Genomic DNA, 14,750 nt, shown 5'->3' with positions numbered 1-14,750 from the left:
TTTACAAGATCAGGCCAAAATAGAAACGAGAGACCAGACAATATTGCCGCCCCCAGGCAACCATTGACAGCAACATTCAACTACGAGTCTTCCAGCATCCAATCATACGCCACCTTGGTCGTCAACCATAGTATCCGAGAGTCCACGAATTTTCTACCGGTATTCTGAGTGTGGATGGTCTTGAAGGAGCCTCGATCTTCTCTTCTACGTTCCCAAGTCATGCTATATCGGTAAAGTGGCGTCCATCATGGCCCGCAAAGGCGGGGGCTCGACTCAACGTATGGCTCCGCCGCCTATGACAAGTGGGCACTCAAATGGCATCCCTCCACCGTCGACTATTGCTGCCCAGATTGTTCACAATGCCTCAAATGTCAACGCGCAACGCGATGAAGCTACCAAAGTCACATTTGGCGAGTTGGTCAAAGAGTTCTTACAGCACCCAAACACGGATGAGCCTGACCCCCAGCTGGTTGCACTCATATGTGTGATTGCCGAAGCAGGGCTTGAGGGCCTTTTCAAAGATGACCCATTTGCTCAAGATCAACAAAGGCAGCAAGGGATTGACAGCATCGCGGCCCTTATGTTTATCTTGCAGCAGAAGCCACATCTGCTTGTGAGCATCAAACAGGGTGACGACGAGAGCATTCCTGGTCCTCCGCTCATCCTCTGGCTGTATCCGAAGCTGCTTGGTTTGTTGAAACATACGACACTGCAACCTGTACATAAGCATGTCCAGCAGCTTTTGCATCTTTGTCTCAATGCATTGACTCAGACTTCTTCGCTATGGCGTCCAGCCGCAACAGTGATGCAGCTCTACAGATCTTGCATACAATGTAAGCGATTTCCATTAACTCAACACATTTTTGTAACCACTTCCAGGTATCGTTTCGGAACTTGAGGCCTTGGACAACCCGGATTCACCACCAGCGTCGTCTTTCAGTCTAGTTCTACCACCATCAAGCGCTGTCAACAGCTTCTGGCCGGAAAGCCAGCAGCTCGTTGCATTGCCTCATGATCTACAGCGGGCTATCTCGTCTCATCACGGGGCTATTCACATAGGATTTTGCCTCTTGCTTGCATTGGTAGATACTATACACCCTCAAAGCAAGGCGCTTTCAACCTTGGTTAACCTGGAGCATTATTTACCCTGGATCGTGGACAGCGTACAGGGTTTGTGGCGACACTACAGACGTTGGACGATATCTTCGGAGAGACGCGCAATCTATGATGAGATTATGCTCGTATACATGCAACTGTTGGAGTCATTATTGACCTCTTCGGTCACGCCTAGAGACCGGGCGCCAGCTTCGTCGAAGATCGCTCAAGCGCTCACCAGCAGTCTTATAGAACTCCTCCATAGCTCGTCTGCTACGCAGACATCAGAAGTTGTTCAGATCCGAATAGCATCTATATTCACTCGCCTGCGCAGCATTCTCGGATATCAATCAATTGACAACTCGATCCCGCGACGACGACAAGATTCAACCAGACATGTTATTCAGAACGAAGTCGAGCATGCTGTGAACAGGCTGTTCCAAGATGAAGAGTGTTTTGTAAAGCTCCATAAAGACTTGCAGGTACGCAATCCTCACTTAGTACGTTCTTTGACTGACGAAATCAAGCTGGCACTTTGTCTTTGGACCTCCCCAGATATGAAGTCTATGCAAGTTGCAAATCTACGAAAGGAGCTTTGTGAGAATGAATTTGGCAGTTTCTCTGATGCTCAACTTTCCGAGGAATCAATGTCTGCTGTCAAGGCATTCCGAGCCTTGAACCTGGGTGACGGAGACAGACCAGCCAAGCGACGGAAAAAGTTGCCAGAATCTTCAGAAGACGTCAACCAGGATGCTCTTAGGCGAATTATGATGAGTTTGAACGGTAGCATACATGATTCCCCGGTGCTCTTCTTGTCTAATGCACAGGATCTTATTCAGTAAGTTGACCTAATTTACTTCTTACACGATACTTATTTGTATAGGACGAGATACTTTTCTATACCGGACGATGAGCAGAAAAATGAGAGTGCGCAGAAAGAAATTATCACAGCATTGGCAAGAGTTGCTTGCGCTAGTTCGCGATCTCTGGAATCGCCACGGTTCACGCCGCATTCATTGGATTCTCTTACTTGCACCTTGTGTGATATCAATAACCAGCAAGAACGGAGTGAAAATTCTTATTGGGACCTCGTGGATCGCTCGGAAAACTGGAAAGATGTCATTGCTGCCATGCTTGCAATCGCTAGGGAAGAAAAATTTCAAGCATCGCCACGATCAAAAATTCTCATGGCTGTGGCTATTGGCCGTGTATACAATCATATCTCAGATGCTGAATATTTAGCTCTTGAGGATTGCGGGCTAGGACAATGGTTGCTTGCATGTATGAGCAGATCTCTGCGAGAGCTGAAAATTGCAGCTGCGAACTCCCTTATGGTTTTTCTTCGCAACGACATTTCGAGAAGTACCCGCGAAAAGAATCGGAGGTATACTATAGAGTTTCTCGATGCACTCGCAAAGAGAGATTTTCTATCCGATCAGGAGACGCTAATCATGGCTTATGGCCAAATTGCTCAAACATGCGGTGAATTGGAGCTTCCAATCATATTGCATCATCTTGTCGAATACCTTGGTCACCCGAACGCATTGGTGTGTGGTATGGCTTACCGTGAGCTCGAGTCAATTGCCAAAGGACTTTCCATGGATACGACACAGCTGTTGCGCCCCTACTGGAAAGTTATCGGATTTTCCGTCATCAAGGATATTGTCAACAAACCCCAGAAGGCACAGCAATTGGCAGATCTGACTGAACAAAGCGTTCGTCAACTCCTTGTGCAAACCCAATCGGATACACTACCCCATCTTGTATTGAGTAAAAGGAGAGATATCATTGAGAAGATTGCTCAAGCACGAAAGGCTGCTGTTGTCGACGTATTGACGTATCCAAGAGTCAATCTTGCCAAGATCCTAGCTTTGCTTCTGTCACAACCTGTGCCTGATGTTGAACGCACTGCGATGGAAACACTGGCTGCTGTTGAACCAGCTATTCGTGACGGCAGCAATAACAGACTGGAGTCCTGGGTCGCGCTGGACATAACGGGCATTGCTATTGAAATTCTCTTGTTAGCGGCTGATCAAGAAGGAGTCAGAAAGAAGCCGTTTTACAACGGGTTTACCACACTCGCAACGCTTGCACCGGATACCAAATCAGGCCCGCGAAAGTCTACGTCAAAATCAAAGAATCTTGATGCCTTCTGCGAAACACATATTCTAGGCATCATAGCATATTTCTCTAATGTGATCGAAACACCAAACTCTCCTGGAAAAGCTGTGCCGTATACCATGCCAGAACGGAGGAGGTGCATAGCTGCCATTGGCGATCTCATCAATCTCGCTCGCTATAGCGTGAACGGAGCTTTACCTCAGATCCGCGCTTGCCTTCAGTCAGCTATGGCAGATCCCGATCTTTGCGATGATACGTTCAATGTTTGGTCAGCTTTCCTGTCAGCTCTCGATGCGGATGAGACAATGCTCGTCATCGACCAAACTTTTGCGTTGATCGTACAGCATTGGAATATTTTTTCGGATGAGACACATGCCAAAGCTCACAAAACCATCGAAAACATTATTACACAACACAACGCACAGCTCCGAGCAAGAGTTGAGTATCTCCCTTCCCTGGGAACCATTCCGATGTTGTCCAAAATAGAAGGAGAGCTAGTAAGATTTAAGGACATGGTAGAGACAATCAAGGTCTTTCATGCCTTCAGCAATCGGTGCAAAGATCAGAATTCTGTCGTAGTGCGTCAAGCACTTAGAGAGCTTGTGCCCTTCTTGGACGAAAACCAGGAAGAGTTGCATCAGTCGGTAGTCGGGCAGAAGCCACTTCCTGTGTTGGCAGCCTTGACTAGATCTCTCCTTGATGCTAGCGTTCGATTTTCTGAAGACCATTCTGATATCACCATACTATGTGCACAATGTCTCGGCATTATCGGTGGTCTTGATCCATATCGAGTAGAGACGGTTCGAGAGAAAAAGCGCGTATTGATGCTATCGAATTTCTCACGTAGAGACGAAGACATTGATTTTGTAGCATTGCTTCTTGAGCAGGTCCTCGTCAAGGTTTTTTTGTCTACAACGAACGCAAAAGCACAAGGTTGGATTGCCTACGTTATGCAGGAGATGCTAAAGCACTGTGGTTTCAGTGCTCTTCGTGGAGCAAAGCCCCGGTCATCTCAAGGCAGCACGGAGGCACAACGCTGGAACAATATTCCAGAAGCTGTGAGAACTGTGTTGACACCTTTCCTGGATTCAAAATACTCCGTCAATATGAATCCTGCTTTGCAGTACGAGGGCGCGAAATACCCCATCTTTCATCAGGGACTGAGTCACACAACCTGGCTTCAGACTTTTGTTTACGACTTGCTGCGAAAAGGGCAAGGCGTCAATGTCGAGATGGTCTTCCCAGTGTTAGCCCGAATAATTAGGGGTTACGATCTCTCAATCGCAACCTTCATTCTTCCATTTGCGGCTCTGAACGTTGTCGTGTCTGATAACGAAGAGAACATGACCAACGTTGGGCGAGAACTTCTTCAGGTATTGCAAGCTGATTTGTCCACAATGGAGCAGCATGAGGCATCTACTACAAAGCAATGTAGTGAGGTAAGAATATCTGAAATCATAACCTGGAAGCGATTATTGATATCTGGTAGAACGTATTCCAAACGCTTGACTACTTTTCATTGTGGTTACAGGAAAAGCGGAAATCCTTATCGGATGCCAGGGTCATGGCTGGCAAGACAGGCCGCGGTGTTCATGAGAACGAAGAGATGAACGCAATAAAGCAGGTCAGTCGTGTGGAAGGTATACTTCAACTCATTCCTGCAGAGATCATATCCCAGAGAGCTGTCGAATGCGGTTCGTATGCTCGAGCTTTGTTCCACTGGGAGCAGTACTATCGCCAGCAACGGGATGTAAAGGCGGAATCAAACCAGCCCTTTTTAGAGAAGGACGAACTTTTGCAGCACCTGCAGATGATCTATGCCCATATTGATGAACCGGACAGCATAGAGGGAATATCGGCTCACCTAAAGGTACTCAATCCGGAACAGCAAATAATCGAAGACCGTAAAGCCGGTCGATGGACTGCGGCTCAAAGCTGGTATGAGATTGCACTCGCTGAGAGACCGAACGACGCCGAAACCCAGATCAATCTCTTGACGTGTTTGAAAGAATCTGGCCAATATGGTATGCGTGTGTACGAATCTCACAGAAGAATCAGCTAATGCCTAAACCAGATGCGATTCTCAACTATGTTGATAGCTTTTACGCCAATAACTCATTTTCAGCCAAGACGTTGCCTTTTGCTGCTGAGGCAGCTTGGTCAGCTGGGAAATGGGAACAACTCGAGCGTCTCCTTAACAATTCCCATTCCACAGATTCCAATTCTTTCATGGACTTCAACGTAGGTATAGGTCAAGCACTCTTAGCACTTCGTCATGACAAGGTTACCGAGTTTCAACGTCTTATTGCACAGCTCCGAGAGCTTGTAGCAAAGAGCTTAACAGTATCGACAACGGCTTCCGTCCAAGCGTCACATGAGCATTTGGTCAAGCTTCATGCGCTGTACGAAGTAGAGGCTGTAAGTGGTACAGGTATGGTAACATCAGACCGTGAAGTGATTCTAGAGAATCTCGATCGACGCCTGGATATTATCGGAGCATATACCTCAGACAAGCAATACCTGTTAGGCATTCGTCGTGCCGCGATGAAACTGTCTCGGTAAGTGCAACACTTGAACAGCATTCAACATTAATACTGACTGGTATCAGGGTTCAGTTCAACAAACTCGACATTGCATCTGCGTGGCTCACGACGGGAAGACTTGCTCGCAAGGGCGACTTCATGACGACTGCATTCAACTCTGTACTCCATGCCGAACGACTAGGAGACAATGCATCAAAAATTGAGTACTCCAAGCTGTTATGGAAAGAAGGCCATCACCGCAAAGCTATTCAAAATCTACGTGGTGCAATCGACAGTAATGTGTTTCAACATGACGAAACTGTGCCTATCAACGTTTCGGTGACTACTGCTGGCCGAGGAGAAGAGCACCCGATGAACAAGGTCAAGTGCCACGCTCAACTGTTGCTCGCCAAATGGCTTGATCGTGCTGGCCAGACACAAGCGGTTTCTCTTAAAGAAGAGTACGTGACTGGTGTCACAACCTATCCCCGGTGGGACAAGGGTCACTACTATCTAGGGAGATGGTACCTCAAGCTATTGGAGTCCGAGAAACAGCAATCCGTATCGAAGCAAAGCCCAGAATATCTATCTGGGAGCTTGACTAAGCTCGTCATTGAGAATTTTGTTCGATCAACGGTCTACGGAACAAAGTACTACTATCAAACTCTGCCCAAGATACTCACGCTGTGGTTGGACATGGGCATGGAAGTCATGAATAACACCCCACACGCCGCAAAGGATAAGGAATTCCATGAACATCGGCTGGGCTATCTTGACCATATCAACAAGTATCTGAAGCGTTATGCAGGAGAGCGAATGCCCGCTTTCGCATGGTACACCGCCTTCCCGCAGATCATCACACGCATCAGCCATCCGAACAAGAACGTTTGGGATGCTCTTCAGATGATCATTATTCGGGTTGCTTCATCATACCCTCAGCAATCGTTATGGGCTTTGTTGGCTGTCCTTCATTCAACGCAAGACGACCGCCGAGTCCGTGGCTCTGGAGTGCTGCAGAAACTACGCGTAAGTTCTCAAGCTAGTGAAGGCAAAAAGACTTGCTAACAAAAAAACAAGGATGCATCAAAGCGCAAAGGAATGTCTGTTGATCTTAAGAATCTCATCATTCAAGGCCAGCGACTTACTGATGCGTTGCTGGCGGCTTGTGATGCCCCAATTGAATCGCGAGTTGCACGTGTGAGCTTAGCAAGGGATCTCAGATTCAACCACAAGCTTGCTCCTACTCAACTAGTGGTTCCAATTGAGACCAATCTTCTTCCAAATTTACCAGTAGGTAACGATAGCCAAGCTATTCGTCGTCACAATCCGTTCCCTGTAGACCCCATCACAATCCAGTCGTTCGATGACGACGTGCTGGTCTTGTCATCACTTCAGCGCCCACGAAAGCTGAACGTCCGTGGATCCGATGGACGCTCTTACGGACTGCTCTGCAAACCAAAAGACGATTTACGCAAGGATCAACGTCTGATGGAGTTTAATGCGATGATCAACCGGGCTCTCCAAAAGGACATTGAATCCAGCAAGCGACGTCTGTACATCAAGACATACGCTGTCACTCCACTAAATGAAGAGTGCGGAACAATCGAGTGGGTTGAGGGCCTCAAGCCAATGCGCGACATCATCCTGCGTTTCTACCGCCAGCGCAACATCTCTATTGATTACAACGAGATTCGCATGCTACTCAACGAAGCCTCGTCATCGCCTTCCAAGATCCCCATCTTCACCGAACGCATCCTTGGCAAGTTCAAACCCGTGTTACACGAATGGTTCGTCGAAACCTTTCCCGAGCCAGAAGCATGGTTTGCCGCACGCCTGCGCTACACTCGATCCTGTGCAGTGATGAGCATTGTAGGCCACGTCCTAGGTCTAGGCGATCGTCACGGCGAAAACGTACTCCTAGAGCAGGGCGACGGTGGCACTTTCCACGTAGACTTCAACTGTCTTTTCGACAAAGGTCTTACATTTGAAAAGCCCGAACTCGTTCCCTTCCGCCTGACGCACAACATGGTGGATGCCATGGGCCCGCAGGGCGTCGAAGGTCCGTTCCGCAAAGCAGCAGAGCTCACGTATAAGCTTCTTCGTCAGCATGAAGACACGCTCATTACGATACTGGAGACGTTTGTGCACGATCCTACGGCTGACTTCCTAGGCGGGAAGCGCAGGAAGAAGATTGCGGGGGTGCCGGATACGCCGCAGGAGGTTTTGGACATTACGAGGACCAAAGTGAATGGATATTTGAAGGGCGAGAGTGTACCGCTGAGTGTGGAGGGCTACGTTGAGGCACTTATCGCCATGGCGAGGGATCCGCAGAACCTGGCGGCCATGTACATTGGATGGTGTGCCTTCTTCTAATCTAGAGAGAGAGAGAGAGTGACTTTTTTTTACGATGCCAGGATCATACTTTGGAGTATGGATATGCTTGAAGACGACTTGACAAATGGTGCTGTGGAAACATATCATCGAACTCTATGTAGGCTTTTTTTTGGTTTTGTTTTCTTTGTACCATGGATGCGATTTTTGTGTATTAGTGGTTAGCGGCTTTTAATGGAAAATAAATGTGGCATATACAAGGTTGGCATTACAATACGTAATGTAAAAGGTAGGTACTCCCATTCTCTCAAAACGCCGGAACAAAGAAGTGGTAAGGAAAGTGATGATACCCAAAAGAATCGCTCAAGCGAGTTGCCTACCATGGTGGTGCCATATATCATCATGCAAACTTTCTGCAGTCGTCTTTCGTAGCCTCAGTACAAGCGCTAACGTGCCAGCCGTCTGCATAGCCAGTCACCGCTTCTTACCCCCGCCGCGTCTTCAACATCGCATTGATCCTCCCCTTCTCCTCCCAAAACCATCTCTTCGATTCAAACTCACAGATACATGCATGGCCGCTCTTCCACCTCCCTCTTTAACAGCACTTGCCACCCATACCCGCATTGCCACCATCCTGCCCGCTGACATCCACCTTTGGCGTGGCAGTCTGGTCTGTCCTTGCAGTGTCGATCAACCGCTTCTTGATATCGCCGGCCAAGCTATAAAAGGCCTTGTCAACGTTGATGTTGCTCTTTGCAGAGACCTCGAGGAAGGGGATTCCGAGCTCATCAGCCAGAGCCTGGCCTTGTTCTGTCGAGACGGCGCGCTTCTCTTCCCAATCGCACTTGTTACCAATGAGGATCTTGTTGACACCCTCGGTGGCGTGTTGTTCAACGTTGGCGAACCATGTGCGAATGTCTGGTGATAAACGTTAGTGATGTCTTCCATTTTCTTTTTTGTTGCTTCTCTCTAAAGCCTCTCCGAGACATGATCAAGCTCTCGGAGGTGATGGGACGGACGTACTGGTGAAGCTCCTCTCATCGGTAACGTCGTAGACTAACAGGATGCCCATGGCACCCCTGTAGTAGGCCGTGGTAATGGTCCGGAAGCGCTCTTGACCTGCCGTATCCCATATCTGTAGCTTTACGCGCTTGCCGTCAAGCTCAATCGTGCGGATCTTGAAGTCGATGCCGATGGTGGTGATGAACGAGGGAGTGAACGAGTCTTCGCTGAAGCGCAGCAGACAGCACGACTTGCCTACGCCCGAGTCGCCTATGAGGAGGAGTTTGATCTATGAGGACAGAGGGACTTGTGTCAGAGAGTGGGTCCTGTATACAGGCGGTGGAGGGGTGTTCAGGGCCTAGCAGCGAGTGTGGGGGATACTAGGGCCGCGAGGGCAAATAAACATGACGAGAGAGAAGAGGAGCTTACAAGAAAGTCATAATTTCTGGAGCCAGCCATGTTGGTAGAGGGCGGCCGTGTGCGTTATCGTGCGCGAGAGTGGGTTGCGGTGTTGGCACCCGCTGTTCGGGGAGTGAGACGGGGAAGCTGGCTTTGGCTGGCGGTCGCAAGAGAGACTAGGCTGGCAATGTACCCGAGTTCGTATTTGAGTGTTGATACAGGCACAAGGCAGGCTGGGGAAGGGTTGGCGGTGGGTTTTGGTTACCAGCAGGCAGCGAGTAAACGGCGTTGGAGGGAAGCCTTCCCACGGTGCCAACGTTGGAGTTTAGCGCCAATAGTCCGCACGGGCTCACCAAACCTTCGTCACTGTCACCTGCAACAAGCGACAAGAGGCGACTTGGTGGCAACTGCGCCTCCAGTCTGGCCTGACCCGGCGTCATCGTCACCGTCACTCGACACTTGAGACATGGCGGCTTGTCACGTTTGGGGTATACAGTACATGTTTTGCATTGTAGTCGACAACTCCGCTATTCATGGGTACCCCGATGCTGCGTCATCCCCGTTACGGAAGACCGCCTCGCTCAAACAACCCATTTTGAGTACGCCCATCTTATGCGCTCAACTACCTTCTGCTGTCGCTGCAGCCCGCTTCTAACGTCCACAATCTCGTCTATCTCCACCAGTAAGTCCTGGAATATGCGTCGAGGCAGGGTGCCACTTGCAGCTTGTCGGAGGAGATGGACTTCGCAGAGGAGTAAACCGTGGTCCTTGTACGATATTTCGCCGTCTGCTGTCGGAACCGCTCCAGTAAGGATGCGGTCAATGTTACGCAGAATGAGTATCATGCGGCCCTGCCTTGCCCACTGCTGCACTCCTTTGCGACTGCTGAAGACGCCCCGAAGCCAGCGATAGACGCCAATGCTTACCAGCACACCCGGTGTCAAACCAATGAAGCCAAAAAGCAGTTCCTGACTCTTGAGAATGCTGTCAATGCCACTCATCGCGACCTCGACATCAACCTTGGTCTTTTGAACTTGAATGAGTAAAGCACTGGCTAGATTACCGACTATGGCGCCCTTGACAGGATTTTGAATGTCCTTCTCGTAGGATTTGAGAACCGTTGTCAGATCGCCCTCGCGCACCTTTGCCTTGATATCAGCTATCTGAGACTCGTTCAATGCTGGGCCCTCAGAATTCTTGACTGCAAAATCTACAACCATGCGCTCGAGACTGGCACGATCCGATTCCAGGCTGCGTTTGCTCATAATGGAGACCTCGCTTTCCTCATTGTGGCGAATGGTGCCGATGATTCTCTTGGTTGGCTCAATCACCCAATTCGACCAAAAGTCAATGACTGTTTGCCCAAGTTCACGGATCCAAGTCAGTAGCTCTTCCTTTCGATTTACAACGATGCGCAAGATGGTGGTTGAGGATACTAGTAGTAGGGTTGCAGGGAGCCAATAGCGTATCAGACGAGAAGGACGGCCATTGGCCTTGACGACTGCGTTGAAGTTGGCCGTGTAGGTAGGTAACGCAGTTTTGAGCAGGTACTGGAGGCGCTCTGCAACTTCTGCTGGCTTCAAGGTAGTGGCAGCCCGTTCGCCAGATGGCTCATGTAGCAAATAGAACTGGTCGTCTTGAGTGATGCTGGCAACCGAGTCGTCGAACTTATCAACGGAAAGCTCTGCAGCATTCACACTCTGAATGACAGCATCCATGAGGGCAATGTTCTTAGACATGACACTCTTCCACCTTTGTCCGCCTTGAGCGCCAAGCAGGGTGGGCGTGTGTGTGCCATCGTCATGTACGCTGGCAAATGTCAGCAGATATCAATATGGCTTGATGGTCGCCGTACTTCTCGTTACCAAGACCTTCGCCGAGTAGCACACCGAGTGCATTGGCATTGACCATTCGTATCTTCCTTAGAGCTGCACGCTTTTTCCTGCCCTCGTTTCTCACAAGTGCCAGCGGGCTTACTACTCTTCGCTGGATATTTGCAATGCTGCGCTCCTGTACAGTATCCTTGACCAGGCCATAAAACTGGCTCCAGCCGTCAGCCAATTGAGGGCCTCTTGAGCGCACATCGTGGTATATCTCCTGCGACCATTTCCACAACCGGACTGGCGATGTCTGCACAGAGTACAGCCCGGCAAAGCTGTAGGTAGAGAGGATGTCGTCCCAGTACCAGAGATCATTCTCGAGAGGAATTGTCTGCTCCAATATAGTATTTAGAACCTGTCCGTAGGCCTGCGTTGTCGCCTTGCTAATGAGGAGCCATTCCAATTCATGCTCATAGCTCGCATCCTCGATTGTGGTAGAGATACTTGCTCGCTGCAAGGTTTCGGATATTCTGGCCGCTGGGACTAGACTGTGCTTGGAAGAAGCGGTTGTGGAGAGCGACTTGATGAGGTTCTGCAAATGAGCAATGCGGCTTGTCTTTGCCGGGTCGTGAGCCTCCTCGGCGGTAATGGAGAAGGTCCTAGGGCTCGACGATAGCTGCAGCCGATCGAGCTGGCTGTCTATCCGGCGCACCTGGCTAATTGAACGTCAGCTGGGATTGTGTGGCGCTCCAATTGATCGACTTACTCAACCACAAAAGACATGGCTACCAGCGCGTTGACATGTTTGTGGGGTGGTTGCGGCAGGCTTATTTTGGGGCGAGGGGATCTGAACCAGGATGGGGCGCGCCTTTCCGCCCAAAATGACGCGTGCTACCACTACCGCTTCCCTTGAGCTTTACAACTTTAAACTCGACATCAATCACTCGGTCTACAATCATGTTCAAGATGTGTACGAGAAGCTTTGAAAGTGCGTCACATGAAAATTTCCAAAGACAACATGACGCGAGAGAATTGAGGAGTGTTGCCAGAGAGTTGTGCAACACCAAACTGACCATGGCGTGATTCTTTGAGTTGCCAAGATTGGTCATCAAGTGCACGCGATAGTGTACCAGTTCTGGCCAGAAACATTCTTATTTTTATCCTCTAAGTACGTAAATCATATCACATTAAGGTTGATGTCCTTCGTCAACCCCTAGGGATTGCGCGTTTCGTAAGACGGTGGACGGGCCCTTTGAATTGACGCCTGGGCAATTTGGTGCCGAACTAACAAAGAAGCAGAAACCTAGCCCTGTCCCGAGAACCAGTCTACGGGCTTCGGAAGATTAATGTCAAGCTGCCCCGTTCTCCTGACAATCTTCCTAGCTGCTAGTATGGGGCGAGGAGAGCCGCAACGTTTAGCCCACGACGCGAGCACCCATTCGGACCGAGGGCTGATCTGCAATCTCATCCATGTCCATGGGATGTATCGCGCCGTTCGCTTCTTGGTCTGACAAGCGAGCGCTCATGGGTTCTAGCACTGGACTGGGTGAACGGGAGAGATCGAATTGCGGCACAGTCAACCTGATACCGTTTTGTTGGGCCTCGGGGACTAGCAGGGTACCCTCGTCAAGTAGCGAGTCGCGCTTTCTGGGGAGCTTCTGGCGCATCCCTAGCTCCTTGCCAACCCTTTCGATACTCTTGAAATACTATGACAAGCATGTCAGACGGCATGATTACTTGAATGCAATGACCCATGCAACGTACCTTGACAGTCTTTACCTGAAGTTCCAGGGTGGCGTCTTCGTCGACAACAATCATAGGATGCGGGTGCATCTGCAGACTGGACAGAGTCCACATGTGATTGACACCCCCTTCGATGCATCGCTGGAGGGCTGGAGCCTTGTGTGCACCAGTGATGATGATGACAACCTCGCGGGCCTGTATTTATTGGTGAGAGGGTGAACAGGCGGTTATTGTGATGTGTGCAACTTACGTCAAGCACGGTTTGGACGCCAACCGTCAAGGCCATCTTGGGCACTTGGTCCAAGTCATTGCCAAAGAACCTCGAATTTGCAAGAATGGTCTCATAGGCAAGCGTCTTGACACGAGTACGAGACTTGAGGCTGGAGCCTGGTTCGTTGAAGGCAATGTGGCCATCGGGACCAATGCCGCCAAGGAACAGCTCGATGCCGCCGACACGGCTGATCTTGTCTTCGTAGCTTTGGCATTCGGCCTCGAGGTCAGGGGCATTTCCGTTGAGGATGTTGATGTTGTCTGGTTTCACATCGACGTGGGAGAAGAAGTGCTTGTACATGAAGCTGTGATAGCTTTCTGGATGGTCGCGGGGAATGCCAACATACTCATCCTAATTGGCTCACTGTTACTACGACTAGGCTCGAGGCGAGGCTGCTGTGCAGCATTGGGAGTAAGAAGTCGTACCATGTTGAACGTGACTACATTGCGAAACGAGACCTGTCCTGCCTTGTGGCGTTGGACCAGGTGTTTGTAGATGAGAATGGGGCTGCTGCCGGTGGGCAGACCCAGGACAAAGGGTCTTTCGGGGGTGGGGTTGAAGGCATTGATGCGTTCTGGTGTTGATGCGTGAGTAGGGTAGGGAAGGTGCATTTGGGGGCGGGAGCTACGGACCAATAATGTAATCTGCAATGTACTGGGACGCAGCCTGGGCGTCGTCTCTGATGATTAGGCGCCTAGGTCGTATAAGCCGGGATGCATTCGTATTGCGTCGAGGGGCAATAGGCCTTACATGGTGGATCTGTGTGTACAATGTGTATAGTGTGTATGGTATGTGTGAGTAGGCAGGTGTGTATTTGCCTGTGGTAGTTGCGGGAGGGATGGGCAATGGGGGACTGGGCGTGATTTCTATCACAGCAGTACAAAGTTTCACGTCATAGCCGGGTCAAAGTATCACTGCAAATTTGTTCACGATGCGCCGACTGATTGTCAAGGGTTGGGAGCGGCCGAGGTTGCCTGATGCAGCCATGTGGGTGAGGAACGGACGGCTACTAGTCAACGTCGCGATGCAAGGCAGGCGTAGAGTTGCAGATCTCGAGACCGAACAAAGACCGGTTGCAACGGTGTGCAATGTTACGGGAGCATGCGTTATCTCTGGCCGATGCCGCTCGTGACGTTGGTGATGATGATTGTGATGATAGGGACGGTGGATGCAGATGGAGACTGATAGCAGTGGACAGCTGGGTCGCGTGCCGTTGGAGTAGCGAGTAGTGGGCAGCGAGGATGAAGATACTATCCCGAAGGGGGGCCAGCAGATGGTTGTGTTACATTGGTGGAGCACGTATGGCCCATGCAGTATACACTCACGTGTAGGCAAGCTGTTCGCATGCGTGTGTAGTATGTGTATGCTGGGCAGGATGGGTGCGGGGTGGCGGGGTTGCCAGAGCGTTGCAGCCAGGTAGTAGCAAGTAGTCATAGTGGTGGCAGG

General features: G+C 50.0%; 3 protein-coding genes across 3 annotated transcripts; 1 reads left to right on the top strand and 2 right to left on the bottom strand.

The window, feature by feature from the left end:
* Nucleotides 1–247: 247 nt before the first annotated feature.
* COCCADRAFT_23277 (uncharacterized protein) lies at nt 248–8,111 on the top strand (the record flags this gene model as incomplete). Its single annotated transcript, XM_007710443.1, has 8 exons — nt 248–833; nt 880–1,577; nt 1,623–1,933; nt 1,979–4,655; nt 4,748–5,240; nt 5,291–5,774; nt 5,825–6,764; nt 6,816–8,111. The coding sequence occupies 8 exons, from the start codon at nt 248–250 to the stop codon at nt 8,109–8,111; spliced, it is 7,485 nt and encodes a 2,494-aa protein (XP_007708633.1).
* A 553-nt stretch (nt 8,112–8,664) lies between these two features.
* Nucleotides 8,665–12,073, bottom strand: COCCADRAFT_33658 (uncharacterized protein; the record flags this gene model as incomplete). Its single annotated transcript, XM_007710459.1, has 5 exons — nt 8,665–8,987; nt 9,093–9,298; nt 10,074–11,279; nt 11,326–12,006; nt 12,057–12,073. 5 exons carry the CDS (start codon nt 12,071–12,073, stop codon nt 8,665–8,667), a joined length of 2,433 nt encoding a protein of 810 aa, XP_007708649.1.
* Nucleotides 12,074–12,705: 632 nt separating this feature from the next.
* On the bottom strand, nt 12,706–14,738 carry COCCADRAFT_33657 (uncharacterized protein; the record flags this gene model as incomplete). Its single annotated transcript, XM_007710458.1, has 6 exons — nt 12,706–12,996; nt 13,055–13,228; nt 13,284–13,655; nt 13,730–13,878; nt 13,937–14,170; nt 14,630–14,738. 6 exons carry the CDS (start codon nt 14,736–14,738, stop codon nt 12,706–12,708), a joined length of 1,329 nt encoding a protein of 442 aa, XP_007708648.1.
* Between the last annotated feature and the right edge of the window lie 12 nt (nt 14,739–14,750).

The sequence above is a fragment of the Bipolaris zeicola genome (assembly GCF_000523435.1).
Source record: "Bipolaris zeicola 26-R-13 unplaced genomic scaffold scaffold_18, whole genome shotgun sequence".
Taxonomy (NCBI): domain Eukaryota; kingdom Fungi; phylum Ascomycota; class Dothideomycetes; order Pleosporales; family Pleosporaceae; genus Bipolaris; species Bipolaris zeicola.
Note: the sequence above shows the minus strand (reverse complement) of the source record. Positions and strands in the feature narration are given on the sequence as shown.